This window comes from Atheta coriaria, unplaced genomic scaffold, assembly GCF_025399875.1.
Source record: "Atheta coriaria isolate IRGN ID8LTWV9N9 unplaced genomic scaffold, Caltech_Dcor_3.1 hic_scaffold_8_pilon, whole genome shotgun sequence".
Lineage (NCBI taxonomy): Eukaryota > Metazoa > Arthropoda > Insecta > Coleoptera > Staphylinidae > Dalotia > Dalotia coriaria.
Genome location: NW_027045450.1, coordinates 3,095,303 through 3,123,104, shown reverse-complemented (window position 1 = coordinate 3,123,104; position 27,802 = coordinate 3,095,303). Strand labels below are relative to the sequence as shown.

The window sequence follows — 27,802 nt, the reverse complement described above, 5'->3', positions numbered from 1 at the left end:
TTGAAACAGGAGCTATAACGGACAACAAAACCTGCGTAAACTTATCTATTTCCAAATGACACGTAGAGAACGGACCTGAAGAACTGCGATCTGCGACTGCACTGCTGGAGAAACAGGTATAGGTAGGATAATTTATTAGTAAGTAACATTTATTTTAATTTATTGACACATCAAAGCCGCCGTTTGCTCCAGCTCACTGACGCCAAATTGTAAATGAAATGATGACAATTTGTGTAATCATGATGAAAATTCTAAGCAGTAGCTGGCGCGGTAATACAGTTCCCTTAAGATACTAAACCGTCTCGGGAACATCAAAGCGTGGCTTCTCGAGTAAATCCGTTGTGGGTGTATTATTCGGAGTAGTTGTAGCATTTTCCGAAGACCTTTGACGGGTGAAACCAATACGAAAACGTGTCTTTTCCACATGCTGATGTAGAACATAAATGTATGGATCCAGCATAAAGTAAACGCACATCAAGACATCAGCAATACGCGAAAAGATCGCACAAAATTTACTTGTCGGAAAAAATTGCGTCAACGGAATTGATATCTGTAAGTAATAGAAAAACAAGACATTCAGTCAGTAAGTGGTCGGTATGCGACTATAATAAGTACCATTTGAGGCATCCAGCATGCGACGAATACGATGCAAATAAATGCCATCAGTTTGGCAAAGGCCAATTCCTCAGTGGTAGGGATATTTTTGTGGTTGACGCCATTTTGGGTAATGATCGCGCGACTCACGCGTCGAATTAGTACCTTTTCCTGTTTGCGCCCAATACGGCTCAAGGCAACAAACACCTGCGAGTTGAAATAAGCGATGCAGAAGCACAAAGTTGTTCCTGCAAACACATAAATAGCACAATCGAAAATGATAAGGACGATGCAATTACCGAAAAGCAGAAACAAATAGGCGTAAACGATGTCTAAGACTTCGGTGGCTTGACGATAGCGACAACATTTTCCGTTCTCATAGAACAAGCCAAACCCAAAAAACGGAGTGTATGTCAACAGTGCAGCAAACACCCACAACAGAAAAATTGTTCGTCCAAGGAATACTTTCGTGACGTACTGCAACACAATGAAACAATACGATACATGAAATCAATTAGGAGCAAGTGGTCGATTGATTGGTTTCAATTAGTGCAACTCAATTGATGTTGAATTTTAGGGAGCCGTGACGCGGTTACGTGGTTACCTGTTGATAGACAAATGGCCTAGTCAAAGCGAGCCATCGCTCGATGGCCATCACGAGCGCCACACACCCAGAACCCAAACCAAAAGCGCGCAGCATCACAAATAATACACACATCCAATAAATCGGAATGGATACCATCTTGGGCAGCACCATCAACGTGAGCATGCCCAGCTGGGCGACCAAATCGTTGACGGCCAAACATCGCAGCATCAACACATGCTTGGCATTCCGTGTTTTCGCCGATTTGTACAAGATCCATAGTGCGAAAACATTGCCACAGCTGCCGAGAACGAACGCGGTCGCGATCAGCCATTGCCGCAGAGCTCCAACGTCCATCATCATTTCGAAAACATATCACACACACACACGCACGTACTCACGCACACATATTTACACTAGCAGCTAATTTGATATCACAATGACTAGACTAGACTTCCGACTGGACGTGGTTGTCGTAATGCGACTACATTTTGGGCGCACTTGGCTGGAGTGCTTTGTTGACGCTCACATTGAAAGCAAACACGATTATCACTGGCCCCAAAACAGAGACGTTCATTTGAAATCGTTAGCAAGCAAACATTTAGGCCGCAGAGGATCGCAGGTAGAAGATGGAGGATCTTCACCTCTCAGTGGTCGACGGCGTACTCGGTCGTCTTGTAATCGTTTCTCCGTTTCTAGCCGTTTGCCGTCCGAGTCTCCTCCTTGTGCGGTTGTCTAGGGCATAAACTGAAACCGAGTGCGTGTCGAATGGAACAAATTCGACCGCGACGGCCACTAAAAACCTGCCCGCTCGAATATTAATGCTCGCTTTAATTTAATTGAGTGACCAACAACAGCAATATATTAGGAGAGTTTGTTTGTTTCATTTTTAGCTCCATTCACACGCTTTCACTTTCTCTGCGCGAGAGCTTCGACGAACTGAAACTGAAACCGAGTTTATCACTGGTGTTTGACTTGTTGCAGCATCATGGGTAGTTTATATTCGTATTTTTATTCATAAACAATGCACAGTACATATAAAATTACAGTAAGTACAGAATTTCGTTGTTGTTTCATATGAAAATTATGCATCGTGGTTGGCGTCTACGGCTAGAGGTTTACGTTTGCTAAAGCGCAGATGGCGAAATATATTACATTGGTCACACGTGCGCATATTGAGTCGGAAAGAAACATTGCGTAAGGCCGGGCGCTCGGGCGCGCTCATCGTGTATGCGACATCCGATCGGATGTGGAACCAAGCAAATCATTTCAAAGTGACGAATCGGTGAGACTGGATAATATATATATGTATATATCAATTATGGTACAGTATCGTTTAACATTAACTCGCTAGTCACACTCGCCAGTGTGTTGTGAACCACAATAGTGCGCTTATGAATATATTTAGAATTCAGGTTTACTTATTACTTCCTCATACTTTTAAATGGTGAATAGGTATATTTATTTACGACTAGGTTGATTGTTACGAGGCATTCATTACTTACATGGAGCACCCATTGCATTCAACTAGAAAGCGACTTGATATGATTGGCGTTTCAAGAGTGGCGACTAGAGATAAGTTAATTAGTTTGCTAGTTGCTAGTTTTTTTGTCCAACTCAAAATTCAACTCAAAAACCATAATCAATACGTTTCGGATTAATTGAAGAGTAATGTCCTGGCGATGGCCGACATTAGAACGATCAATCCGGAGAGAGCGCTCAGCGGTATTCCTCCTGAAATAGAAATTTGCAGAATCAGTTGTGGCGTCATTAGTATTCATACGGATTGACCTAATAGAAATATTTCGTGCGCGGGCTCGTAAACGGGCTGACAATTAGAACAACGACCAAATCGATTCGGCAAAGTTTTGCGCCCACTCTAAGCGGGATTTAATTGACACTAGCATACCGTTGCACATGTTGTGGCTTTCGACGAGACCCTCCATGCATTTACAGGCTTTATCTCCGTTCGGCGGCGGGTTCTTTCCCAGTGGCACACATTTAGCGCCTTCCACGCATTGAATGTTTTCCGTGCAGCGATGGTTCGGGCCTGAAACAAATACAGATAATCATCTATAATGCGAAAAATGCCCAAATTGGAAGCGGATACGCGAAAGCAAATCGAAATAGATATGATAGAAAAGTTACGCGTTCCAAAAATAGCCACTCCATATTCATGAGCAGACTGATTTATTTCGATTTGAAAAGGCATTAGCAAATCCACATTTAGGCATCCGCAGAAATTAGTATCGACCCCCGAGGAAATTAAACACCATGAAAATTGGAAAAATGTATTTTTAAAAGCTACCGCATTGCCTAGGCATTGTTTGTTGCGGCGCGTGAACATTGCGGCATTTTATATGCGCGCCAAAGCTTATCGCGAGAACATCGAACAATAACAAGAAACCACCATTTTCGCCTCTATGCTGTTTCAGCAGGGTTGATTAGTCAAGCCGCGATTATTTAAAGGCGCCTTATCGTTTAATTAATCATTGTTTACCCGCTGAAGAAATTAAGACACACGAAAAATGTGCACAATTCCACTTCGTCGCTAAGTATTTTAAAACGTTCCTCGTTATCGAATTTCGTGTGCGTTTTGTGTAAAATTATGCAAACGTTTGCTTTGCGAGCGAAAAACGTCGTGGTGGCAAGAGAGTCGAGGGCAAATCGATTTTAATTATTTTGCACCCTTTTCTTTTTCCACTGGAACGAACGGAAAGGTCTTCGAATGTTTGTTTAGCAAATAATTCGGATGTTTGCCGTGCAGCGTGCAATTGGATTATTAAGTATGCAGCGCGATGAAGGTAATTGCAGTTAATTGCGTTTTTCAGTGTCGGGTGAAAAGTGCGCAAAATATTTCACAGTCACGACCTAAATTAGATATACGCACCGCATGCGATTTGCATAAATTTGCGCTATTTAAATAAGTATTTTCGGCTTTTCGGACTTACCACGATAGTTGGCTTTGCAGATACCGTTTTGGGGTGGCACGTTGTCGCCGCACAGACAGCTCTTTTTGTGGTGGTCACGGGGATCCTGGACGCAGCTCGCTCCATTGATGCCATTGCATGTTGTATGATTCGTGCAGGTTTTAGCTGCAAGACGAAAAATGATAACAAACTGCATTAAAATGATTCACATTACGCGTCTAACCTAACGCGCTTGCAATGCATGCAATAATCAGGAAAGACTTCAATAAATATCCCATCGTGCGTTCGTTGCGAGTATCAAAAGATTACTAAACTGATCATAATATAAACCCTCTTAAAATGCACAGACTGATACCGAATGGTATTAGGTTTTGTTTTGCTAAAACCAATAACCATAACAATTCCATCTTGGAAATTGCGTGCGGTGAAAAAAAGTAATGAAATGTGGAGATGTTCGTACCGGGCGGTTGTGGTGGAGGCGCATTATTATTGCTCTGCGTCTTGCCGAAAGTTGTCAAACCATGTGCATGATTGAATCCGGCGAGAAGGAGTAGCAACGGTATCGACACTGTCACGTACAAAGCGTTCATGTTTCCCGGCGACTGTCTGTGCCCCTGTGTGCACTCTACGAATTGATAATGGAAATAGTGGAATTCCGCAACAACCTGACGATCTGATCGTGGGGCGAACACTGTGCGCACCAGCGAAGTTTAAGTTCGAAACACTAAAATCAAAGTGACCCAGGGCAGCAACGCTGGTCAAAGTTCCACCGCTCCTCAAGGCTGCCCGATAAGACGGCGAGCGCGAATTGAACGCGTGCGCTGGAAAATTCTTTACCTACCATTACTACTACCACCATATTTGCAACCCTAGGGCACATATACAAAGCGTTGCCTTCACCATTACCCCCACATAACGAAACATTTAACTTTCCAGCTTATTCTTGCAACACTCTAATGAATCCGTAGAAAGGGGTGGGGGTTACACCATATTACAACCATGCCAGCAATGTGTGTGCTGCTTTAAATATAGCATCCAATCAGAAGCGGCAAGACCAATTACTCGGTGGCATTTGCACTCGTAGGTAAACGTGCAAAACTGTTTGAAATATTTAATTCTGACCAGCGCTGAAAGTTTCAATTGCGAGCAGCGAGTAATTTCGGAAAAATTATTGAACCAGAGAAACGAATTCGCAAAGTACATGTAGTTTCGAGTAGTTCGAGTGATTCCAGCGAGCATTTAGGTAGCAAGTTTCTGTCGGCTGAGCAAAAACGAGATGCTGATAAGAAAATAACGATTACCTCCTCGTGGGGCCACCGCGGCCATTGCGACGCCGCGCATATTATTCGCACGCTCGCACGCGACCAATTGCGTCATATCGCGAGGGATTTTTATGTTGCTCCCGGTGTCAGCGTGGCCATTGTGCCCGTTTCGCACTAGAACCCCGAAAGATAAACGATTTACAATTAATACAAAGCAATTTGTGAAAATCGCAGGTAGAAGGTAGTCTTTAAGCATCATTTGGTAAAGTTAATGACGTGCTGGAATAGTTTGCGGGGTGCCGTCCCCGCTGACGTCATGTTAGCACGAAACACGTCATAGTTTCGCGAGTATCGTTACCATCCACCCTTATGCGCGTCGTGATTAAGATTAACGGCTCGCCGTTCAACAATTTTTGCCCTACCTACTTCTTTTTACTGCTGCGGCGTGTGTGTGCGTGCGCGCTCAGAAACCGTACCAATACCAAGGTATATGCCTACGAAAAAGTAGAAAAGCATGGCATGTCTTGGCCTTATCAGCGTCGGAGATGGCATGCTCCGATAAGATTATTATACACTCCGATTCGTGCGCGGCACCAAAACGTGGTCCGCGCGCCGAAGGTGGAAAATGTTTATACCTACATTATACCTCGCCAGCGACCTCAGACAAAATGCGACCGAACAAAGGAGTAATTCAATACACGCGGCGCATAATTAGCAATGCGGGCGCACAATGGACGTTACATTTTAATCATTCGACGAGCGAAGAGTTAAAACCGCAATTGCATCCATCAGCAATCAACAATTAATTAGAAATTACGTGACGGGAGTTAAATTAAAACACTTGCGTCCCTTTCCGTGACTATCGGCCATCTTGCTTTAAATTTATAACAGAAACCCGTTAAGCTGTTAACCCGTGCCCTGCTCGGTGCATTAATTGCAAAGCATTTAGAAATTAACACTAGGTAACTAGTTAAATGATCTTAAGCTGCGGCGCGCGTTCTGGTTGGCCCTAGCGTGCCCGGCGCGATCAAGGTCGCTCATAATCAGTCGTGCATGGAAAAGGTCACCGTTCTGATATGCATTACCTAATGAATTATGGAAAATATCGATTCCGGCATACCGCGTGCGCTGTGTTAAACCATCGAGCAAGCCCAAGAAGCAAGCCTAAGCAACCAGTAGCAATTTACACGTTAGGCTCATGCAACTAGGTAGGTACACATTAAAGGTCAGCCTGTGGAGCGTTTTCTAAATGGAATTGCAATCGGCCATTTTTGAATGTTTTACTTATAACCAATGAGATATTCGAGCAGAAATAAGGAAAACTGATTTTGACCTGGGCTCGGAAGTAATTACACCTTGGTTCCAGGTTGTGTAAAGCCGACTAATTTGTGCAGATGCGTTTAAATTTAGCTGCGTGTATGTTTACGCCAGTGTTTTCGATTGTTTGGTTTTAGTTTCGGCTCAAATACCCGTGTCGCACACGAAGATTGCGTGTGCGAATTACATTTTTACGAGCAGTTTCTGGAAAAGTATTCGTTCGGCTATAAAAATGGTTAATTTCGGGATTATAGGACGGCCGATTGGTCCTCGAAGCGAAAAGTGCACGCACATTCGTATTAAATAAATTAATTACTTGTGCCAAGCATTCATATCATTATTTGCGAATATTTCTGACAACCTTCAACTTTTCCACTTCTATCCATTTCATCTGCGACACAGTTCGATAATAAGTGGTAAACAATAAAGCAATAAAGCTCAAAGCACCGACACATCGTCTGCTTGCGCGCCTCGGCAATTTTATTCAACTGGTACCCGTTTTATTGTCGTCGACTAGCAGCTATTTTCGTTCGAGAGTGTGGTGAGCTGCTGTGCGCCGTTAGTTGACGTTTTCAATGAAATAGTAAATAAAGCGCATTTTACTACATGCAAAATGTTGTTTATACGTTTCGAATAATTTCGACGCATTCGCTCCAGCATAATTGTTAAAAGCGTTTCGTTTTTCGCTTGCCTCACCGTGTTTTATGCGTTTTTATTTCCGCGTGTTTAGTTTCGCAAAATACACACATTGCGCCAAAATGTATTTATCGACTTATTGCTGATATCGCTTCCAGCGCGCATTGCGCACGTGCGGCGGGCTTTTCAGGGCACTTAAGTAAGCTCTCCCTTCCCCAAGAGCGCGTCAAATAACATCTTCGGAAGTCAGAGGCCCCCGCACACACATATGTGCGCACACTTAGTTCAGAACCGGTCGTAGCTGAGCGTACTCGTTGGCGCGCGCGCGCCTTTTACTCCTCTCACACGCACAAAATGCACTTGTTGTCTTTCGAGTGCTTTACGCTAATAATCTGTCTGATTGCGCATGTGGAGATCAGGGCGGATGTGTCACCGGCACTGCTCTACGATACGGGTGTCAAGGACTACTTAGATAACAATTACGACGGTTGCGTTGAGAAATTGGAACGCGCTTTGGAACTATACAATAAATACAGTGGTAAACTACGTCGTTGCAACTTGCAATGCCACGCAGAAGTCGACTACGATGAGCCGCTATACAAGATAGACGTGGAGGATTTGCTGCATTACGAGCGAACCATCAAAAACACCCTGTGTCTTCTCAAATGCAAGCAAAAGAATAACATTTTGGGTGTTTGGGATCAAATCGACGATCACGTCATCGATATTTTTGAGAAACGCAAACCGTACGAATATTTACATGTCTGTTATGCCCATGTAAGTTGAGTTTGATGTGCGATGTGGTCGGGGCCATCTGGAGCGACATTAAATCTCTTTTCCAGAATGCGCAATTTCAACAGGCCGCAAACGCGGCATTCACATATCTCGTTGTAAATCCAAACGATGCCGGGGTCCTCGCCAGTCTTCAACATTACGCCAGCCAAGCAAACTTAGCCGGAAGCGATGTCATCAACCGTGAAGCTAAGGATTATGTATACTTGTATGTGCATGGCACCCGCGCCTACGAAGAAAAACATTGGGACGAAGTCGTTCAAAACATGGAGGCATCTTTGGAGTCCCTACTGCAGGAGGAAGAGGAATGCCGAGCGCAATGCGAAGGACCCTTCCCGCAAGCAGCCAACGATTTTATTTCGAGCATAGCAAGTAATTTCATGCCATTGATTGTTTTCCATGAAACAGCTTTATTGTTTCATTTGTAGACCATTTTACGCACGTGTTATTCTGCAAACGGAAGTGCAACGATAAATTAAGCACGCTCAACGGCGAGAAGCGCGACGATTTACTTCCGAGCCATTACCACTATTTGCAGTACGCATATTTCAAAAGTAAGCCCTAAGATATCAAAAATTAAAATATTTTAATATCCAAACATTTACGCAGGCGGTAAGCTGAAGGATGCATGCCAGGCTGTAGCAAGTTACTTACTTTTCTATCCCGGCGACAAGACGATGATGCACAACATTGAGTATTACAGCACGCTGCCTAAGGTTGAGAAAGGTTATTTCCAGCCACGAAGTGATGCGCTCAAATATATCCATCGCCATACTTACGAATCAAAAATAATTGATTATATTAATAACGTCTTTGCTGTTGAGGCGGGAAAAATCTTTCGTAGCGTTAAAGATGCCAAAGAGGAGCAGATTCAAGAGGTAACGATTGCATTTTTGTGGGGCGTAGTTGGGGCTCTAATTTTAACCGTGTGACTAACACGTTAATTTCCAGGTGCAGTCACATAAAGTCCCCGAAAGCGGCTGAAATGATCATCAATGGTTGTTGTGACTAATTTTCCGCAGAAACTTCAATGTGTGCTTTAATTGTAAATAATCATTATTAAATTTTAATAAAACCTATCTATAGTCATAAGCCGCATTTGTTATGTCTACGAATAATTAAATCTCGGTTTTGTGTTCAACAGCTGCGCCCCAAAGCAAAGGTTAAAAGGTTTGCGTTAAGTAAAATTGCAACCACTGAAGAATGTCGCAGTCTAATGCATATCGCTGATTATTTTGCGATCCCTGGTGACGGTTACCAAGTGGGCGGGGTTCTCCCACACCCAATATGAAAATTACGATGGGTTGTCTCTGAAACGTGCCGCCGATTTGTGGCGGCTCCAGCAGTTGGACGTCGGCTACTTAAACCTGCTGTTGAACGTGACCGCTAACGTAAAGAGGGCATTGGAGTTTGAATTCGATATTAGCAAACGTTTGCATTATGCGTACACGCACCTCGTGTGCCGCAGTGCGAAATCGGGTAAGTGTAGCACATATATTGCTGGAGTAAAACTGGGCCAGTGCTGACAGGAAATGATTTGCAGGAGCATCCGCTCTAAACCGCACCGATTTTAGTCATCCGGTACACGCAGACAACTGCAATCTCCAGCTAAATGGTACTTGTCCCAAGACCTGGCCAGCGTTCACGTGGCGCGACTACACCGCCATTTTGTACCTAAACAGTGATTTCCAGGGCGGAGAGTTGTTCTTCGCCAATGACTATTTCGGCCGTAATGTAGAGCATATGATCAAGCCTACGTGCGGTAGACTGGTGGGATTTACCTCCGGCGGTGAGAATCTGCATGGAGTACGTGCCATCAAAAAGGGCAAGAGGTGTGCGTTAGCGATTTGGTTTACTTTTGATCAACGCTATGCGGAAAACGACCGCAAATTTTTGTTTAACATGTTAATATCAAATAAATGATTAGGATTGTTCCGAATTGCTTGAATTATTTGAATGTAAGGCATTGGTGCCTGTGCTCACACAGCTCAGCGCGCGCGAGATCTAAACTTAAACCCGGCGCGCACGCAATCGCGGTACCTGTGGGCCGCCCCCCGAAAAGTAGGGAACTGCTGCCTAAACATATGTACGCAAGGTCGGCGTCGAACGGGGCATCTTGGAGAGCACCTCAATCTGGGCCTAGTGTCTCTCCCGCCGGGTGTGCATGTGAGACGCGCGAGACGCGAGGTGTTTGTGTAGCGTGCCGCCCACCCCGCCGCCGCCGCCGCTATGGAGACGAGCCGAGCGTGGAGGTTCTCGACGTGCCTCTTGTTGGGATTACTTCTTCTCGCCACTACCTTGCAGAGTAAGAAAGCTTTCATAACTTGTATCGGAGACTGAATTATATAATATCCAAATGCGCGGATTAACTTTGGAAATTGTTGCGAGTCGAAAATGCGGCTAAAAATAAAAGTAATATGTTTGCCTGAAAATTTGTTTATCCAGCAATTATAATTGTCCGAGGATTGTTAGTGGACGTAGCGTCGTATATGGTAATTCGCGAGATGATGCATCCACGCTCGCATTTCGCTTGCGTACGCGTAAGCGGTGAGGTTTTGTAATTTTTAAAAATGTAAAATCTAATTTGGGACTATCGCGCGCACACGACCACATTGCACACTCCACGAGCGTGTGACGACACGACATCGGCCTTTTGCCAGCTTTCACGATTCCGATTCCCTAGACTGCGATTTAAATATAGACCATTTGCCACCGAATGCGTGGATTTTAAGATATTCGGTCACCGCATCACTCGAATTACCAACCTGCTGAATTATAGTGGATATAAAAGGTCATACATTTGTTAAGATGTGCAAGGAGAGGAAGAGTCGGAGGCTCCTTCGCAATGCAAGCCTTTCATCGAGAAAGCGTTGAAGGAGCAGCAGAAGGAGGACGTGCCACCCGACCAAGAAGGCGCGATAGTAGCAGACGACTCCGAATACGACGCGAATGCCGGAGAACTCGAGCCCGACACAGGCGACAATGCCATCACCGACAGCACTGAGACTCAACAGGTAACACGTCAATATTCCACTTCATATATTTCTCTTATCTGATCTTGTACTTCAATGAAAGCTCGATGAAACCGGAGTTTCAGTCGAAACCGACCAAACTGAACAATCTGAACAAACGGAAGGAACTGAAGCTGCAAGTGTGGAGCAGGTATTTTTCCATCACAACTGTTTGTTTAAAATTGCTTCTTTTTACATAATGGTTTTTAGCAGGACGAAACAAACATCGAGATTCAAAATGAAGTAGTAGAAGAGTCTGAAACTGAAACTACTGAAACTACTGATGCAGAAGGCGCGTCGGTTGAAGAAATGCAAGCGGATCAACCTTCAGACGCTCAAGAATCTGCCGAAGAACCACCGGCGGCCGAGGAAGACATTCAAGAGCAATCAGTTGAAATTGAGGGCAATACTGTTGAAGACAACGCAGCTGCTAGCACGGAGGATGTTGTAGAGCCATCTGCAGAAACGAATGAAGCAGAAGACGTAATATCTCAAGAAGGTGAGGCGGAAACTGACTTAGAATCAGTTGAAGCAACAACTCAAGAAACTCAAGCTGAATCCACCGAAACACAAGAGCAAACAGAATCAATTGAAGAGCCAGCTGAAGCCAGTGATTCCACTGTGGAAGGTGAAGGTGATGCTGTTGAATCAGTTGAAACGACGACTGAAGCTGATGAAGAACCAGCTGCATCAGTTGAAACTGAAGCTGAACCTGAAGTTCAGGAAACTGAAACAGAGAGCGTTGAAGCAGTAGATGGTGAGTCTGTCGAAAGTGTGGCTGAAGAAACTGATAAAATTGAAGATGGAAAATCCGCAGAAACAGAAAGCGAGCCTGCCAGTGAACAAGAAGCACAAGCTGCGACATCAGTTGAGGAAACCGCGGAGGAAAAGGAAATTGTAAAAGAACAAGAAGAGCAGCCTGAAGCTACATCCCAGGAAACAGAATCCGTCAAAGAGAGTGGTGAGTCAGTACCATCCGCTGAAGAAAGTGAACCAGAAGTGCAACCTGAAAGTGCTGAGGCCAAAGAAGTAGATGAGAAACCCACCGAGAAAGAGGAAACAGTCGACTCAGAGGCAGTACAAGAACCAGAACCTAGCGCAGCAGAGGAAAAAGAAACATCCGAAGTAGAAGAATCGAAAGAAGCCGCTCCCGAAGAAGACTTAACATTAGATATTGAGATTCCCGATAATTTGCGTCCTCGTGACCACATTGATCAATTGCTCAAGTTGGACGATTCGAACGATAAGGGAGAAGCAATCGTCAACAAAATTAACGAAGTGACATTGAAAGATCTGAAAAGACTGTACGAGAACGCGATTAAACCGTTGGAAACTTTATATAAATACAGGGACTTAAGCAATAGACATTTTGGTGACTCTGAAATTTTTTCCAAGCCATTGGTGGTGTTCATGGGCCCCTGGAGCGGTGGAAAATCATCAATTGTCAATTATTTGCTAGATAACGAATATAATGCCACTTCACTACGAACCGGTGCGGAACCATCACCTGCTTACTTTAACCTGGTGATGCACGGTAAAGAACCCGAGGTTTTGGATGGAACGCAACTTGCAGCGGACTTTACCTTTGCTGGCTTGCAGAAGTTTGGCCAAGGTTTGGAAGAACGACTCAGAGGCCTAAAGCTTCCCAACAAACTCTTAGAAAAGGTACGCGAAAGTCCGAGTCGTAAAATGTAGCTATATGATTGTCATTCCAGATCAACATTGTTGAGATTCCGGGAATTCTCGAAGTGCGCAAGCAGGTGTCGCGCGTGTTTCCTTTCAACGACGCTTGCCAATGGTTCATCGACAGGGCGGATATCATCTTCCTCGTCTACGATCCCAGTAAACTAGACGTTGGACCAGAAACCGAGGCAATTTTGGACCAGTTGAAGGGCAGAGAGCATCAGGTGAGCTTGGCCTAATAATCGTTTTGGCAGGTTGACAGTACGCACAGTGGGGTGCCGGTTGCGTTCTAATTTTGGCTCACTGTCGTATATTTTTAGACGCGCATCGTTTTAAATAAAGCCGATCAAGTCAAGCCCGAGGAACTGATGCGTGTTCAAAGCGCGCTGATCTGGAACATCTCGCCGCTAATGTCATCCGCTCAGCCGCCCGTCATGTACACCACGTCGTTATGGTCGCGCCCCTATGAGACATGGGCACCCGTCCGCCTCCTGCAGGCGCAAGAGCGCGCTTTCCTCCGTGACCTGCGCTCCGCCGTCGACAAGCGGATCGAAAACAAGATTTCCAGTGCGCGAAGATTCGCGGTGAGTAAATGGCGCGATTGCATGATCACAAGCGTGAAATTGCCGCTAATCGCTGCGAGCGATCGTTCAACGCCCAGACAGCCGGATATGAACTGATCAGAGCGATTACCCCCTTGCTATCAGACTGACCTTTTAGTCACATCTGACCCTTTGCGTTATTTATAGGTGCGCGTACGCAACCACGCCAAGATGGTAGACTGCTACCTGACCACCTACTACAACCACAAATCCGTCTTCGGCAACAAGAAGCAGGTCGCCGAACAAATCATCGAACATCCCCAGGATTACCACATCTACGAGGGCCTCTCTACCCTGACCAACATATCCCGCTACGATCTTCCCGACCCCGACGTGTATCGCGACTTTTTCCGCTTGAATCCAGTCTATGACTTCCAGCAACTGTCCGCCACCTGCACCTATTTCCGCGGCTGCCCCATCAACAAGCTGGACGTCGCCATCGCCTACGACTTGCCCGAACTGGTCGGCAAACACAAGAAACTCGTCGAGGGGGCTCTCGCCAACCTCAAACCCGACAACAGTTGATGTGCGCAAATGGCACAATTGGACCAATAAGCTCAAGATGCTTATAATATCATTTGGTGTTCAATCACAAACCTCGATTTGATCATAATTTATTTATTCCATGCCTCTCACTCACACACACACACACCCACACGACATACATACACTTACCCACCGCCACTTGAATATAAATAAACGGTGTTAAGTATACGAATCGATCGTATGAATTGTATTAGTTTATAATTTCTAGTTTTAAAAACGGTGCTGTGCACATATGGCTTTGGTACTCCTCTGATTTTCGTTTGTCTGTAAAATATTCTGTGTTTGTTGTCAAACACGAACGAGTGAAATTTATGGCATTTACGAATTTCCCGCAATCGGATTGTTTCTTAAGAAGGTCGCCGCCCGCTCACTGCTCACGACGCTAACGATGATGTACAAATGTTTATTGTAAATACGCATGACAATTATCCTTACTTATATACTGATTGATTGATTGATTGATGGTTCACTTCGACGAACGCGCTAAGTATATTTAATATCATGCAACGATACACTCCCACACATTTACACACAGCCAGAAAAAAACGTTCGACATCGCAGAAATAAACAGTTACATTATTTAGTTTTAGGTGTACGTAATCCATATGCAAAAAGGAATAAAAGAACTTGAAAGCGTGTAATCTTTTATTGCGGAATAACCTAGTTTCAGTTATCTATGTAGATATATAATTGTTGCGTTGTATCTTCGCGCTTTGCATTATTTTAATGTATTCTCCTTGGTTTGTTGTGAGGCAAGTCAAGTAATCAATTTCGCTGGTTTCAAACGCGCATGAGCGAAAATTGATCGATTACTGGCTGCTGCTGGATACAAACAAAATAACAGCAGAAATTTAAAACTAAAAATGGCGCTCACATGGGAAGACAAAGAAATACGTTTTGATATACCATTTTCGTAAGTTTTCATTCTAAACTATTTAATAAGATGTAAACTATTGCAATTTTAGTGAAATGCGATTAAAATCAGGTGAAAAAGTTGTTGATCGCCTTGATAGCGTGGAAGATACTAAAGGAAATGCAGGTGACCGTGGAAGATTGATTATTACAACTTTACGAGTCCTGTGGCATTCAATTCGAAGCCCACGTGTCAATCTAAGTAAGTTGATAGCTACACAATTAAACTATTTTGCAAAATTTTATTTTCTGCTTTAGCTGTTGGTTATAATACCATTTTGAACATTAGTACAAAAGTGGTAAACTCGGTAAGTTCGCCAAAGTTCACAATTTGTGATCATTTGTTACATTATTTTACTTTTTAGAAGTTGCGTGGGACAACACAAGCCCTTCATCTTCTCACCTCATCGAATAACACACGTTTTGAATTTATATTTACGAATTTGATTCCGGGTAACATGCGGCATTTCACTTCAGTGATGGGTGTTCATAAGTAGGTGTCTATAAATTAAAATAGTGCAGGTGAAAGGATTTGTAAACGTTTGTTGTAGAGCATACATGTCTTCAAAATTATACCGTGAATTAAAGCTACGTGGAGCGGTCGTGCAAAACAAGCAATTGAAAATTTTACCCTGGAGCAAGTCTTTACGACATTGCATGGAGTGTGGAATCTTTCTAGTGACCAAGGCAGTCTTGGTACTCTTATCATAAGTAACGTCCGAATCGTATGGTTTGCAGATATGAATGAAGGCTTCAACATTTCTTTACCCTATTTACAAATAGAATCGGTATGTAGAGTAATTCATTTTTAATATTAGATAACTTATAAGAAACTTTTACGTGTAGATTAAGATCCGAGACTCTAAGTTTGGAACAGCTTTGGTGATTACCAGCGGATCATACGTGCTAGGTTTCCGTATTGATCCTGAAGATAAACTGAAGAATATCTTTCGAGAATTGGCTAGTTTACACTCTGTGTACACAAAAGACCCTATTTACGGCGTGGAATTTAATTGGACCCAAGCAACACAGCCGGAAGCACCTAGTTCCCAATTAATCATCGATCAATTCAACGAAGTAGAAGAACCCAAAGGAGAAATGACCAATGTGTTAACAGCATACTTGGCAGATGAGGGGCATGCCAAGGACAGACTACCTGTGTACTCTGATGAGTTGGGTTTTGCCATCGAGACCATCAAAGAGGGATACACTTTACAGAAACTGTGGGAGGTAATCCCGCTGTAATTAATACGCAAATGTATATTAAGTATCAAGTGCGCTTAACGGCACAAAAGGATAAGGAAGTAGACAAAATATTTTATTATGATTGCGGCAGGAATATACAAATATATTTCACTAGCAACTAGTGTTGAGCCACATTTACTTCGGTCTCGTTATTAGCATCTACTCCTTGCTGTCCTCGCCACTTTGCAAACAGTTTCTTCAATAATAAATCATTCATGTGGGAATGTGGCAAACGCCGGATCTGATTGAACCCGCTTCCACTGATTGACAGAATATGTGAGATATTATCCGCTTCGGTACATGAATTGTGAACGTGATGTTGCCGATGGAGCATAGTCCTTTGACGACTTGTTTTTGTCGCACGTGGTGATAGAGATATTTGACGCCTACGATTTTTTACATTTGCAGGATTCTAAAAGAAAATTAACAAAATAAATACTTATCAAGTTTAACAATCTATACGCACTTTTAAATATTGCTTCGACTTGTAAATTTCTGATTGTAAATTGTTATCACAGACATCTTCAAAGTTTAAACCTAGAATACCCAAAAATAATGTTATTCATAGAAAAAACATGAAATATCAAATGTTTTACCTGGGTTTTTACATTTTTCGCCTGATTTCTTGCTCGTTTGCCGTTTTGAACTCAACGAAGGAAATTTAAACTTCATTTCAACTTCGTCGTCATGATTATTGCTAAATGTAACACTCCAACCATCTGCAAATGTTAATATTTTATTAAATACACATTTGTTCAGCTGAAAAATAGATTGTAACACAATTCTATAACCTTGCTGAGTCTTTCGTCGTAGTCTATATTTTTTCGGCATCTTTGAATCGGCGTCACACGTCGAGTATTGCGTGCCTTTCGTTGCAGTGTTTGCAGTTTTCACTCCTAAATCAAACCACTAATGCTGTCATGGCGGTTCTATTACACTTTACTGTCTGTCTGTACTGTAGAAATATTCTGTGGCAGATACGAGAGAAAGCAAACAAAAACTACGGTGCGCATTGGATGCAAGGAGACTGTACTACGAGTAGTTGTTGTTAACTGGTGTTTTTTTACTGTTATTTTTTGTATATTGGTCAATTATTGTTGGAGTTTACTAAAATTGGTACCTTCATCGGACGTACTATCGGGCGACTGCGTCTTTTGCAACATATAGAATGTTATCCAGCCTTGTGGAATATTTTCCGCTTCCTGAGGATGGCCTACTTGTTCTGTCAGTTGCGGACTGTCAAGATTATTATTGCCTAAGACTTGTTTGGTGAGAATTTCAGCCGCTTGTTCAATCAAGCCGGAATTATTATTGCTTTGCTCCTTAGAGGCGGTTGCGGCTTGAATTTTTTCGGTTTCTACGTTTGATTTCCGTGGGCGATCCTTTAAATCCTTTATATCTTCGTGGTTTAAAGTGTCTATTAATATATTAGCTATTAATTGATCCAACTTTGGGTCTCCGGGTTGTCCCACCTCTCCAAAGTCAAGGAACGTAGGTTTCGGCCTCAGTTTCGGTAATTTTGTGCCGGATGCGTGTTGAAAAATGGGAATTCGTGACTTTGACTTTGGGGTCAGGTGCATGGCACGTTCCGGTTCTACAATTTCCATGATTTCTAGGATCTCTATATGTTTTGCTGATTCTTTGGTGGAAGAACTTTTTGTTTTTTGTTTTTGTTTACCTTGATTTTGTAAAGTGTTTTGTCTGGTATGAGATTTCGGCAGCATAAACGACTTGCGGCTGTTCGTGGTCGTCTCCACCGATTCACGATATCTATTGAGGGATCTCTGCGTATAGTTGGCGCGTAGACTCTTATTAAAATCTCTATACAAATCAATTTGTGGTAAAGTTGTTTTAGCTTTTTTGCTCGTTCTAGTCGTATTTTTCTTTGATGGTAATGGTGTTTCAGGACTTGTCGAAAAATAAGCACTCGCATTACCATTCTCAATATCGAAAGCTTTCATCCTCTCTTGCAAACGTTTTTCTTCGCGTTTCATCTGTCGTTGTAGTAATTTTTCTTTCAGTTTACTAGGAAGCAAATTTGATACGACGTGTGGTGAATCCGATTCAGACTTGTCGGTATTATCAATAGGAATATAAAACACTGATGATTTTTTAATAGTTTTCTTCGTTTCCTTTTGTTCGATAATTTCCTCGCCATCTCCCAAAACTTCGCTATCATTTATTTTGGTAATATTAATATTTGTATGACGTTTTATTTTAACTCGTGGCGACGATGGGTCATCCAAACTATCCACCAAACTAGTGTCAGAATCTTTATCTAAAGAATCATTCGAAGATATATTTACTTCCATTGAACTAGTTCGTGGAAGCGCTGATAAACGAGGTACTGCAGGCGAAGGACTTTTATAAGGACTACCCACATTAATTTCGCTAATGCATTTTTGCTCTATATTAGTTTTCGTCTGATCGCTATCTGCATTTTCATTAGGATCTAAATTCAGTTTGAAATTATATGCTTTTTGTTTAACGATATTCTCATCCACCAATTCGGGGTTTGGTGGGGGACTGTGCAATACGTCCTGCATCACCTGGTTAAATATTGTATTCAATGTTGATTGACTAAGTTGCACGTTTGTAATCACGTTTAAATTTGTTTTGCCAACTTCTCGCTGATTTTCATTTGATACAACATGCTTTTCATTATCACCAATGGTTAACTGGTACTTAATTGGAAGATTCGGAATATCTGCTGTGTTCGTAACGTCATTAATACCATTATTATTGATCCGATAAGCCTTAGTTGCTTGGACTATCCGTTTGGGTGTCGGTGCCATATTAGAACTTGATGTATTATCGTCATTATTATTAACACTCTCTGACCGTGTGCTGAGGGGATAAGAATCCGTTGCGTCCGTTCTAGAAGAATAAACAACGTATGAATCTTCTTCCGATTTAGGCACGTTTGTTGCAAAACTTGTATCCGATGGCGATTCGGGCAATAAAAGGCGTCGTGGTAAATTCCGCACGTGTTTCGGTGAATCGTTGAGTAAACTTTTCGTAGAACCAGCCTTTGATCTGTAGGAACCGTGCTGCCATTCTGCGTATGAAGATGGAAACGAAGGCACATTTAGATTCCCCTTTGAACTTTCCCAGAAACGTTTCATTAAAGTTGATCTCCGAATGTCGGGATGTCTGCGTTTATTTAAGTTAGAATCACTTGCACAACTCGCATTAGTGTCCGAATCGGAGGACTTTTGGCTGTCTTGGGAGGAAGATCTTTGTTGCGCCAGTAGATGCCTGCAAATTCAAACACAGATTTTATTTATTCATTTCTACATACGTTTGAAATTGATACGACTACCAATTGGTAAGTGGGGATTCCAGATCGTCAGACATTTTTCCAGGAATATTGTAAAATCTAGGTCACTACTGTTTATTGTATTGCAGAAAGGAATGATTTTCTAAAGTAACTTTAGGTTGCGTTGCGTGTGCAAATAAACTCTCTCCGACAACGTGCACGTCGATAATGAGTTACTGCCGCGAGAAAAGGGTTTGGCCAGCGAGGAGAAATCCTTGGACTTACTTTCGCATTATCGTCTCGGGTGCGCTAAGACGCCGCCGCAATAAAATCGGCGGGGTGCGTTCGCCCGCAATTTTTCGCCGCCGCTTTGCGTCGACCTCGCCATAATTCATCGCTGCAAATGAACAGCCTATTTACATACATTATTGCAAGTTTACGCGTGTACAAGAAATAGTCACTACAAATAGCAACCAATAAGAATGGGGTTTGTGGAAAAATCTATGTCAGATTTTATCGCACGCCAATAAATAATTTCCATAATAATAGCATAACATAACATAACATAGCATCATCAATGTAGGTAAATACTCACTGTGTGATTGTGTGAATGTAATGTTTTGAAGTCCAGGACACTGGGAGTTGTTTTAAGGAGATTGTTTGATTTCGTACTGGGATAGTTGGCGACGTCGTCGACAAGCATTATTGCTTGGAAGTCGCGCGCCGCTCAAACACACATCAAAATAATAATAAGCGGTCGATATACGAACAAGGCAACAAAAATCGAAACGTTGCTGCTCTGGCAGCTCGCAAACGCACTGAAAACTCGGCGGCGGCAGTATCGAGTGTTTGCATGCCGCCCCGATATCACCACACGCGACTCTTAACATAGAAACAGGTATAAGCTATAATAGTTTAATACTAAGCAATTAAAAGATACAAAGGCACAACAGCTAAAAATTACTAAATCAATGCCAGTAAAATAAACAAATTAACCCTAATAATAAGAATTCCTTTTGTTTCTCGTGTGTTTCTAAAGTTAAACCTAAAATACTACCCATCACATGTCTATTGAATAAAACGACTAAAATTAATTAATGTAATTAATCTTTTCAAATAACCATTGCTTTCTTGACGCATTCGGTGACGAACTTTTCGCGCTCATTGTGACACTTCTCAAGTCCAAGGAAATGCTCGATTTTCTTCAATGTTTCCGCAGAGAATTGCTGTCCCCTGATATCGGTGATGATTTGCGCCTCTCCGGTATACCCACTGGTAAGCAATCCGGGCGGTACCACTAGAGAGATATCCGCCAGACGACCATGTTCGACGTCAAGTTTCACACGCAATTCATTCGATTCAGATGGATTGGTGAGCAATGGAGAGGGAACCTGGAAAGTGCGGAAGATGGAGAATTTGGGAGTGCTACCAAAACGCCAGTCCCACTGAACCAGACGATCTCGGATTTCTTTCAAGCCGGGGAACCAATCATCAGTGGGATTGATCATCTGAAAACCGCGCTGTTTGCGTGCGAATGCCTCACCACCATCTTGTAGGGTGCCGACAGGAGTGCGCATAAATTCCCAACCAATTGCTGAGAGTAACCCATCGGTTGTTGCCAATGGTGCAATCTCGGACAGATTCATGATATTGCGGCGAGACAAAATCTTAAACAAATTATAAACAGGTTTAGCATGAGATAATGTGAAAGTGATCACATTTTGTGTGCGTGATGTGGCAAACACCAAGTTCACTTTTGAGGTCATTATTTACATACGAAATAAATATACAGGAGGGGACATAACCCATGATAACCAAAGCAAACAACACTTAAATATGGATAATTTTAACTCGGGAGGTTATCACTACTTACTTTATCTTTTCCCAGTGAATAGGAAGAGTTTTTCTTGTCGACGTCCACAAACAACGAGCACGTTTGATAGGAATTGCGAGCGTGTTCCACTTCTACAATAGATCCGCTTTCCGAGACCTAATAATGCCATACAAATTAATTTAAGAAATTTAACTTCCGGTTTGGCACACAAACCTGCTTATCATAAAAACTCAGATTTTCGCCATTGTGCTCAACTGAAACGCCGTACTTCCGGAACATTGCCCTTGACAGGAGGCTCAGATTATAAGTCTGTGGCACATCTTGTCCGAAAAATGTAAGATTCATGACACCTTGATCATGATATTGAATGCCCCCCTCAGTTTGTCGCCTCGCCAAGGCCACACCTGAAGTATTAACATCCAGCCACGGATTTCCATTTTTCCCTAACACGACGCAGGGATCATTTTTGTAATACAGCATGACGTGCAGATTACTGCAGTCCATGTTCTGGTTGAGCCATTCTTCCAATGCTAGATTGGTGTAGACGTCATTGGACTGCGAAATGAAAACCGCTTTCTGGACCGTATCTCTTGGGCCCGTAATACAGCGAGCATTAGTAGCAAATGGCCGCACAGCCGAGCGCATGCGTTGAAGGAACGCCATTGTTTTAGTCAAGAAAATATAATAATCAGTCTATAAACCACACAAGTGTAAAGATTTTTAAAGAATTGTAGATTGTAGCTGTTGTGCCTTGTAGGTCGTTGAATTATATGTTGAACAGTCCTACTGGGCGTTGGTGCAGTCGACGTTTTTATGAGCTGCGGTCATAGAGATGAGATATTCGTGTACGTCCAAGGTCTGGTGCAACCACTTCCACGTTTGGTGCAGATTGCAGATACGGTAGCGGATGCCAAGACAATCTCCAGAGCTATGTATCATTCCTTTACTTCTTGCCAACTGATGAGGAAAACTTGCCGCAAGGGCAAACGACGCTTATTTCTGCAACGTAGGTGTAAAATGTAAAATATCCGACGTCTCAAACATACTTAAATCATTTTTACCCGACTCTAGACGACGCCGTCTCGCGTCTCAAGGTAAAATCTAATCAGACAATTTCTCATATTAGATCCGACTATAATTTTCCATAGACTGACGTCGCTAGTCCAAAGTTCAACAACATTATATTTGTATTATGCAAATATAATCTTGTTTGTTTTTAAAGCAAATAGTTTCGTCTCAGAGGTAAACAACTAAATTTATAGGTTTATAGCCATTCCAAGAATAGCGGCAATAAAATATTTCGATACAACCATACGGCAGTGTTGAAATATAAATAATGGCGTTGTATTTAAAATAAAACTTGAACTGAAGCAATTAACTCGCAATGAATTGCAGCGTATACTTACATTTAGCACAAAAGAATTATAAGTTCGAAGCAATCAGGTAGATTGCCGAGATGATTGTCAAGGAGCTGGAATCTAGTTGTTTCGAACCAGTTTACCTCCACGTTGTATGTATTCCACGCACTCGCAGGTCAGCTAGCAACTGACTCAACTCGACGGCACGGTATGACTTAAGTACGACGGAATAAACGCTCCTCCCGTTCGATTTAACTCGGTTTCACGCACACGCCAAATGCTGGTGAACGCTGTTTTGCGTTATCAGTGCCTCGAACAGTGGCAAATTATTTTTGCATGCACCGACGTTTGGATAAATCACGTATAACTTTAGAACGGCAAATATAGGCCATTTGATAACGCAATTGCCGTCTCCAGCCAAAATTAGACCATAGTAACAAAAATCATGTTTTTCTACTCGGATATGCTATGTTGTATCTATATAAATTTTTAATCATTTGAATTAAACACATAAATGAATATATTTTTAAGACACAACATAAAATGTTTTGTATATTTTGCTGTAAAAACATAACGCTTCTTTTTATTTGCAAATCTATTAGTTAAATCTATTAATATCGTAGAAAGAAAGGATAAACCTTAAGGGTTTCACAAAAACTTTTAACACTCTGCGACATGTTTCGTCACACTGTGGAATCATCAGGCAGATGTACATTCATCTTACCCTTAAGGTTTACCCTTTCTTTCTACCATAGTAATGGAGTTTCATCATGTAAGTGCCTCAACAATTCAAATCAATTAATGGCATTAATCTATTAGTTAAGGAAACGCACTATACGATGCTTGCTATTTGAATCCGCTAAACATTTTGGAAGTACTCAAAAATGCCCTCAAACAACGGCATTTTTTGTCAATTTGAGAACACACAGAGGAAAACACTCTGTATCTCGCAAATTAATACACTTTCTTTAAGGTCATTGTCCTTTTTTGGAAAATTTGAAAACATGGTGTAGAAAACACCCAGTATTTCCCAAACTAATATACTTTTTTTGAGTTTTTCACCGCCATTTTATAGTTTAAGAGACGCTCTAAACAATGCATGCCATTTTAATCCGCTAAACAACCTGGAAGTGCCCTAAAATGCCCTTCAAACATTGCCCTTTTTTGGAAATTTTGAAAACATGCTGTGGAAAACACCCAGTATTTCGCAAACTAATACAGTTTTTGAGTTTTTCACCGCCATTTTATAGTTTAAGAGACGCTCTAAACAATGCATGCCATTTTAATCCGCTAAACAACCTGGAAGTGCCCTAAAATGCCCTTCAAACATCGCCCTTTTTTGGAAATTTTGAAAACATGCTGTGGAAAACACCCTGTATCTCGCAAACTAATACAGTTTTTTTGAGTTTTTCAGCGCCATTTTATAGTTAAAGAGACGCTCTAAACAATGCATGCCATTTTAATCCGCTAAACAACCTGGAAGTGCCCTAAAATGCCCTTCAAACATCGCCCTTTTTTGGAAATTTTGAAAACATGCTGTGGAAAACACCCTGTATCTCGCAAACTAATACAGTTTTTTTGAGTTTTTCACCGCCATTTTATAGTTTAAGGGACGATGTACACAATACATGCCATTTTAATCACTAAACAACCTGGAAGTGCCCTAAAATGCCCTTCAAACATCGCCCTTTTTTGGAAATTTTGAAAACATGCTGTGGAAAACACCCTGTATCTCGCAAACTAATACAGTTTTCTTGAGTTTTTCAGCGCCATTTTATAGTTAAAGATACGCTCTAAACAATGCATGCCATTTTAATCCGCTAAACAACCAGGAATTGCCCTAAAATGCTCTTCAAACATCGCCCTTTTTTGGAAATTTTGAAAACATGCTGTGGAAAACACCCTGTATCTCGCAAACTAATACAGTTTTCTTGAGTTTTTCAGCGCCATTTTATAGTTAAAGAGACGCTCTACACAATGCATGCCATTTTAATCCGCTAAACAACCTGGAAGTGCCCTAAAATGCCCTTCAAACATCGCCCTTTTTTGGAAATTTTGAAAACATGCTGTGGAAAACACCCTGTATCTTGCAAACTAATACAGTTTTTGAGTTTTTCAGCGCCATTTTATAGTTTAAGAGACGATCTACACAATACATGCCATTTTAATGCGCTAAACTTTCTGGAAATGCCCTAAAATGCCCTTCAAATACAGGAATGCCCCCTTGAGACCTGCAGCGTCCACAAGGGGCGTTATCGCCCACTTTGGGAAAGACTGCTCTAAACAATGCATGCCATTTTAATCCGCTAAACAACCTGGAAGTGCCCTAAACTGCCCTTCAAACATCGCCTTTTTGGAAATTTTGAAAAAATGCTGTGGAAAACACCTTGTATCTCGCAAACTAATAAACTTTTTTCGAGTTTTCCACCGCAATTTTGTAGCTTAAGAGACGCACTACACGATGCATTCTTTTTTAATCCGCTAAACGTTTTGAAAGTGCCCTAAAATGCCCTTCAAACAATGGCCCTTTTTGGAAAATTTGAATACATGCTGTGGAAAACACCCTGTATCTCGCAAACTAATAGATTTTTTTCGAGTTTTCCATCGCCATTTTGTAGTTTAAGAGACGCTTTACACAATGCATGCCATTTTAATCCGCTAAACATTTTGGAAATTCCCTAAAATGCCCTTCAAACATCGGCATTTTTGTGAAATTTTGAAAACATGCTGTGGAAAACACCCTGTATCTTGCAAACTAATAAACTTTTTTCGAGTTTTCCACCGCCATTTTGTAGTTTAAGAGACGCTCTACACAATGCATGCCATTTTAATGTGCTAAACAGGTTGGAAGTGGCCTAAAATGCCCTTCAAACATCGGCATTTTTGGGAAATTTTGATAACATGCTGTGGAAAACACCCTGTATCTCGCAAACTAATTAACTTTTGTCGAGTTTTCCACCGCCATTTTGTAGTTTAAGAGACGCTCTACACAATGCATGCCATTTTAATGCGATAAACAGGTTGGAAGTGCCCTAAAATGCCCTTCAAACATCGGCATTTTTGGAAATTTTGAAAACATGCTGTGGAAAACACCCTGTATCTCGCAAACTAATACAGTTTTCTTGAGTTTTTCAGCGCCATTTTATAGTTAAAGAGACGCTCTACACAATGCATGCCATTTTAATCCGCTAAACAACCTGAAAGTGCCCTAAAATGCCCTTCAAACATCGCCCTTTTTTGGAAATTTTGAAAACATGCTGTGGAAAACACCCTGTATCTCGCAAACTAATACAGTTTTTTTGAGTTTTTCACCGCCATTTTATAGTTTAAGGGACGATGTACACAATACATGCCATTTTAATGCGCTAAACATCCCGGAAGTGCCCTAAAATGCCTTTCAAAAATTGTTATTTTTTTACGTTTTTTTTTTAATTTTTGGGTCGAGAAGCAGGGGCAAATTTTTATTTGATCATTCTTTATTCTGCAAAACTTGAAATAATTTATATCATTTTTGTCTGAAGAACAGGGCCGAACTTTTTAAGTTAAAATATTTTTGGCCGAAGAACAGGGCCGAACATTTTAAGTTAAAATTTTTTTGGTCGAAAAACATTTTTCCTGCGAAATCAAAATAAAACTTTGAACGCAAATAACTCCTGAGCTAAAAGGGCTAGATGAGAAAGGACGGCAGATTCTTGACCCTTGACGGATTCTCTACAAGATAGGCTATTAAAAACGGCCCTTTTTTTTCTGCTCAAAACTGAAAAAAGTGCAAAGAGGTACCTCTTATAGGTTTTTTGATTTTTGAAGAAATCAAACTGAACACGCTATCCTGTAGAGAATCCTTCAAGGATTAAGGATCTGCCGCCTTTTTTGTTCTAGCCCTTTTAGTTCAGGAGTTATGAGCGTTTAAAGTTTTTAATTGCGATTATCTCGGAAACTAAAAGGGCTAGAACAAAACGGACTTCAGGCCCTTAATCCTTAAAGGGTTCTAAACAGGATAGGGTGTTTAGTTTGATTTCTTCAAAAATCAAAAAACCTATAAGAGGTACCTCTTTGCACTTTTTTCAGTTTTGAGCAGAAAAAAAAAGGGCCGTTTTTAATAGCCTATCTTGTAGAGAATCCTTCAAGGGTCAAGAATCTGCCGTCCTTTCTCTTCTAGCCCTTTTAGTTCAGGAGTTATTTGCGTTCAAAGTTTTATTTTGATTTTGCAGAAAAAAATGTTCTTCGACCAAAAAATTTTAACTTAAAAAGTTCGGCCCTGTTCTTCGGCCGAAAAAATTTTAACTGAAAAGTTCGGCCCTGTTCTTTGACCCAAAAATTTTAACACAAAAAGTTCGGCCCTGTTCTTCGGCCAAAAATATTTTAACTTAAAAAGTTTGGCCCTGTTCTTCAGACAAAAATGTTATAAATTATTTCAAGTTTTGCAGAATAAAGAATGTTGAAATAAAAATTTGGCCCTGGTTCACGACCCAAAAATTAAAAAAAAACGTAAAAAAATAACAATTTTTGAAAGGCATTTTAGGGCACTTCCAGGATGTTTAGCGCATTAAAATGGCATGTATTGTGTAGATCGTCTCTTAAACTATAAAATGGCGCTGAAAAACTCAAAAAAACTGTATTAGTTTGCAAGATACAGGGTGTTTTCCACAGCATGTTTTCAAAGTTTCCAAAAAAGGCCTATGTTTAAAGGACATTTTAGGGCACTTTCAAGATGTTTAGCGGATTAAAATGGCATGCATTGTGTAGAGCGTCTCTTAAACTATAAAATGGCGGTGAAAAACTCAAAAAAAGTATATTAGTTTGCGAGATACAGGGTGTTTTCCACAGCATGTTTTCAAAATTTTTAAAAAAGGGCGATGTTTGAAGGGCATTTTAGGGCATTTCCAGAAAGTTTAGCGCATTAAAATGGCATGTATTGTGTAGATCGTCTCTTAAACTATAAAATGGCGCTGAAAAACTCAAAAAAACTGTATTAGTTTGCAAGATACAGGGTGTTTTCCACAGCATGTTTTCAAAGTTTCCAAAAAAGGCCTATGTTTAAAGGACATTTTAGGGCACTTCCAAGATGTTTAGCGGATTAAAATGGCATGCATTGTGTAGAGCGTCTCTCAAACTATAAAATGGCGGTGAAAAACTCAAAAAAAGTATATTAGTTTGCGAGATACAGGGTGTTTTCCACAGCATGTTTTCAAAATTTTTAAAAAAGGGCGATGTTTGAAGGGCATTTTAGGGCATTTC

At 41.5% G+C, this 27,802-nt stretch overlaps 7 protein-coding genes and 2 long non-coding RNA genes across 12 annotated transcripts; 4 read left to right on the top strand and 5 right to left on the bottom strand.

Moving 5' to 3' along the window:
• Positions 1-143: 143 nt before the first annotated feature.
• LOC135797787 (melanopsin) lies at positions 144-1,540 on the bottom strand. 2 transcript variants are annotated; one of them, XM_065310310.1, is made up of 4 exons: positions 1,199-1,540; positions 894-1,071; positions 616-842; positions 144-550 (listed from the first exon to the last, which is right to left on the bottom strand). In XM_065310310.1, the coding sequence occupies exons 1-4, from the start codon at positions 1,538-1,540 to the stop codon at positions 293-295; spliced, it is 1,005 nt and encodes a 334-aa protein (XP_065166382.1). In that variant the 3' UTR covers positions 144-292. The 2 variants fall into 2 exon arrangements, with proteins under 2 accessions (XP_065166382.1, XP_065166381.1); XM_065310309.1 differs by having other exon boundaries at positions 616-1,071.
• Positions 439-2,237, top strand: LOC135797792 (uncharacterized). The gene is made up of 2 exons (XR_010549626.1): positions 439-552; positions 632-2,237. It is a non-coding gene; the product is annotated as an uncharacterized lncRNA (long non-coding RNA).
• On the bottom strand, positions 2,171-4,864 carry sosie (oogenesis-related potein sosie). Its single transcript, XM_065310313.1, has 4 exons — positions 4,568-4,864; positions 4,129-4,272; positions 3,087-3,227; positions 2,171-2,911 (listed from the first exon to the last, which is right to left on the bottom strand). The coding sequence occupies exons 1-4, from the start codon at positions 4,695-4,697 to the stop codon at positions 2,835-2,837; spliced, it is 492 nt and encodes a 163-aa protein (XP_065166385.1). The 5' UTR covers positions 4,698-4,864; the 3' UTR covers positions 2,171-2,834.
• A 2,710-nt stretch (positions 4,865-7,574) lies between these two features.
• LOC135797237 (prolyl 3-hydroxylase 1-like) lies at positions 7,575-10,053 on the top strand. Its single transcript, XM_065309474.1, is given in 7 exon segments — positions 7,575-8,099; positions 8,165-8,486; positions 8,543-8,668; positions 8,724-8,992; positions 9,259-9,392; positions 9,394-9,593; positions 9,658-10,053. Coding segments are annotated over 7 exon segments (1,854 nt in total). The 5' UTR covers positions 7,575-7,676; the 3' UTR covers positions 10,038-10,053.
• A 171-nt stretch (positions 10,054-10,224) lies between these two features.
• On the top strand, positions 10,225-14,592 carry LOC135797780 (uncharacterized). Of its 2 annotated transcripts, none has more exons than XM_065310300.1 (7): positions 10,225-10,419; positions 10,923-11,128; positions 11,190-11,276; positions 11,339-12,790; positions 12,841-13,032; positions 13,129-13,392; positions 13,558-14,592. In XM_065310300.1, the coding sequence occupies exons 1-7, from the start codon at positions 10,344-10,346 to the stop codon at positions 13,933-13,935; spliced, it is 2,655 nt and encodes an 884-aa protein (XP_065166372.1). In that variant the 5' UTR covers positions 10,225-10,343; the 3' UTR covers positions 13,936-14,592. The 2 variants fall into 2 exon arrangements, with proteins under 2 accessions (XP_065166372.1, XP_065166371.1); XM_065310299.1 differs by having other exon boundaries at positions 11,336-12,790.
• Positions 14,593-14,706: 114 nt separating this feature from the next.
• Positions 14,707-16,880, top strand: BBS5 (Bardet-Biedl syndrome 5 protein). The gene is given in 7 exon segments (XM_065310302.1): positions 14,707-14,869; positions 14,922-15,070; positions 15,127-15,176; positions 15,234-15,361; positions 15,420-15,499; positions 15,502-15,656; positions 15,715-16,880. Coding segments are annotated over 7 exon segments (1,011 nt in total). The 5' UTR covers positions 14,707-14,819; the 3' UTR covers positions 16,114-16,880.
• Positions 16,174-20,170, bottom strand: LOC135797779 (uncharacterized). 2 transcript variants are annotated; one of them, XM_065310298.1, is made up of 7 exons: positions 19,968-20,170; positions 19,658-19,769; positions 17,234-19,371; positions 16,905-17,009; positions 16,710-16,832; positions 16,580-16,650; positions 16,174-16,525 (listed from the first exon to the last, which is right to left on the bottom strand). In XM_065310298.1, exons 2-7 carry the CDS (start codon positions 19,765-19,767, stop codon positions 16,232-16,234), a joined length of 2,841 nt encoding a protein of 946 aa, XP_065166370.1. In that variant the 5' UTR covers positions 19,768-19,769; positions 19,968-20,170; the 3' UTR covers positions 16,174-16,231. The 2 variants fall into 2 exon arrangements, 1 of the variants encoding a protein (XP_065166370.1); XR_010549624.1 differs by lacking the exons at positions 16,174-16,525; positions 16,580-16,650 and having other exon boundaries at positions 16,788-16,832; positions 16,905-17,145.
• A 103-nt stretch (positions 20,171-20,273) lies between these two features.
• LOC135797782 (lipoyl amidotransferase LIPT1, mitochondrial-like) lies at positions 20,274-22,019 on the bottom strand. Its single transcript, XM_065310301.1, has 3 exons — positions 21,420-22,019; positions 21,246-21,362; positions 20,274-21,039 (listed from the first exon to the last, which is right to left on the bottom strand). Exons 1-3 carry the CDS (start codon positions 21,867-21,869, stop codon positions 20,485-20,487), a joined length of 1,122 nt encoding a protein of 373 aa, XP_065166373.1. The 5' UTR covers positions 21,870-22,019; the 3' UTR covers positions 20,274-20,484.
• A 248-nt stretch (positions 22,020-22,267) lies between these two features.
• On the bottom strand, positions 22,268-22,909 carry LOC135797784 (uncharacterized). Its single transcript, XR_010549625.1, has 2 exons — positions 22,613-22,909; positions 22,268-22,307 (listed from the first exon to the last, which is right to left on the bottom strand). It is a non-coding gene; the product is annotated as an uncharacterized lncRNA (long non-coding RNA).
• Between the last annotated feature and the right edge of the window lie 4,893 nt (positions 22,910-27,802).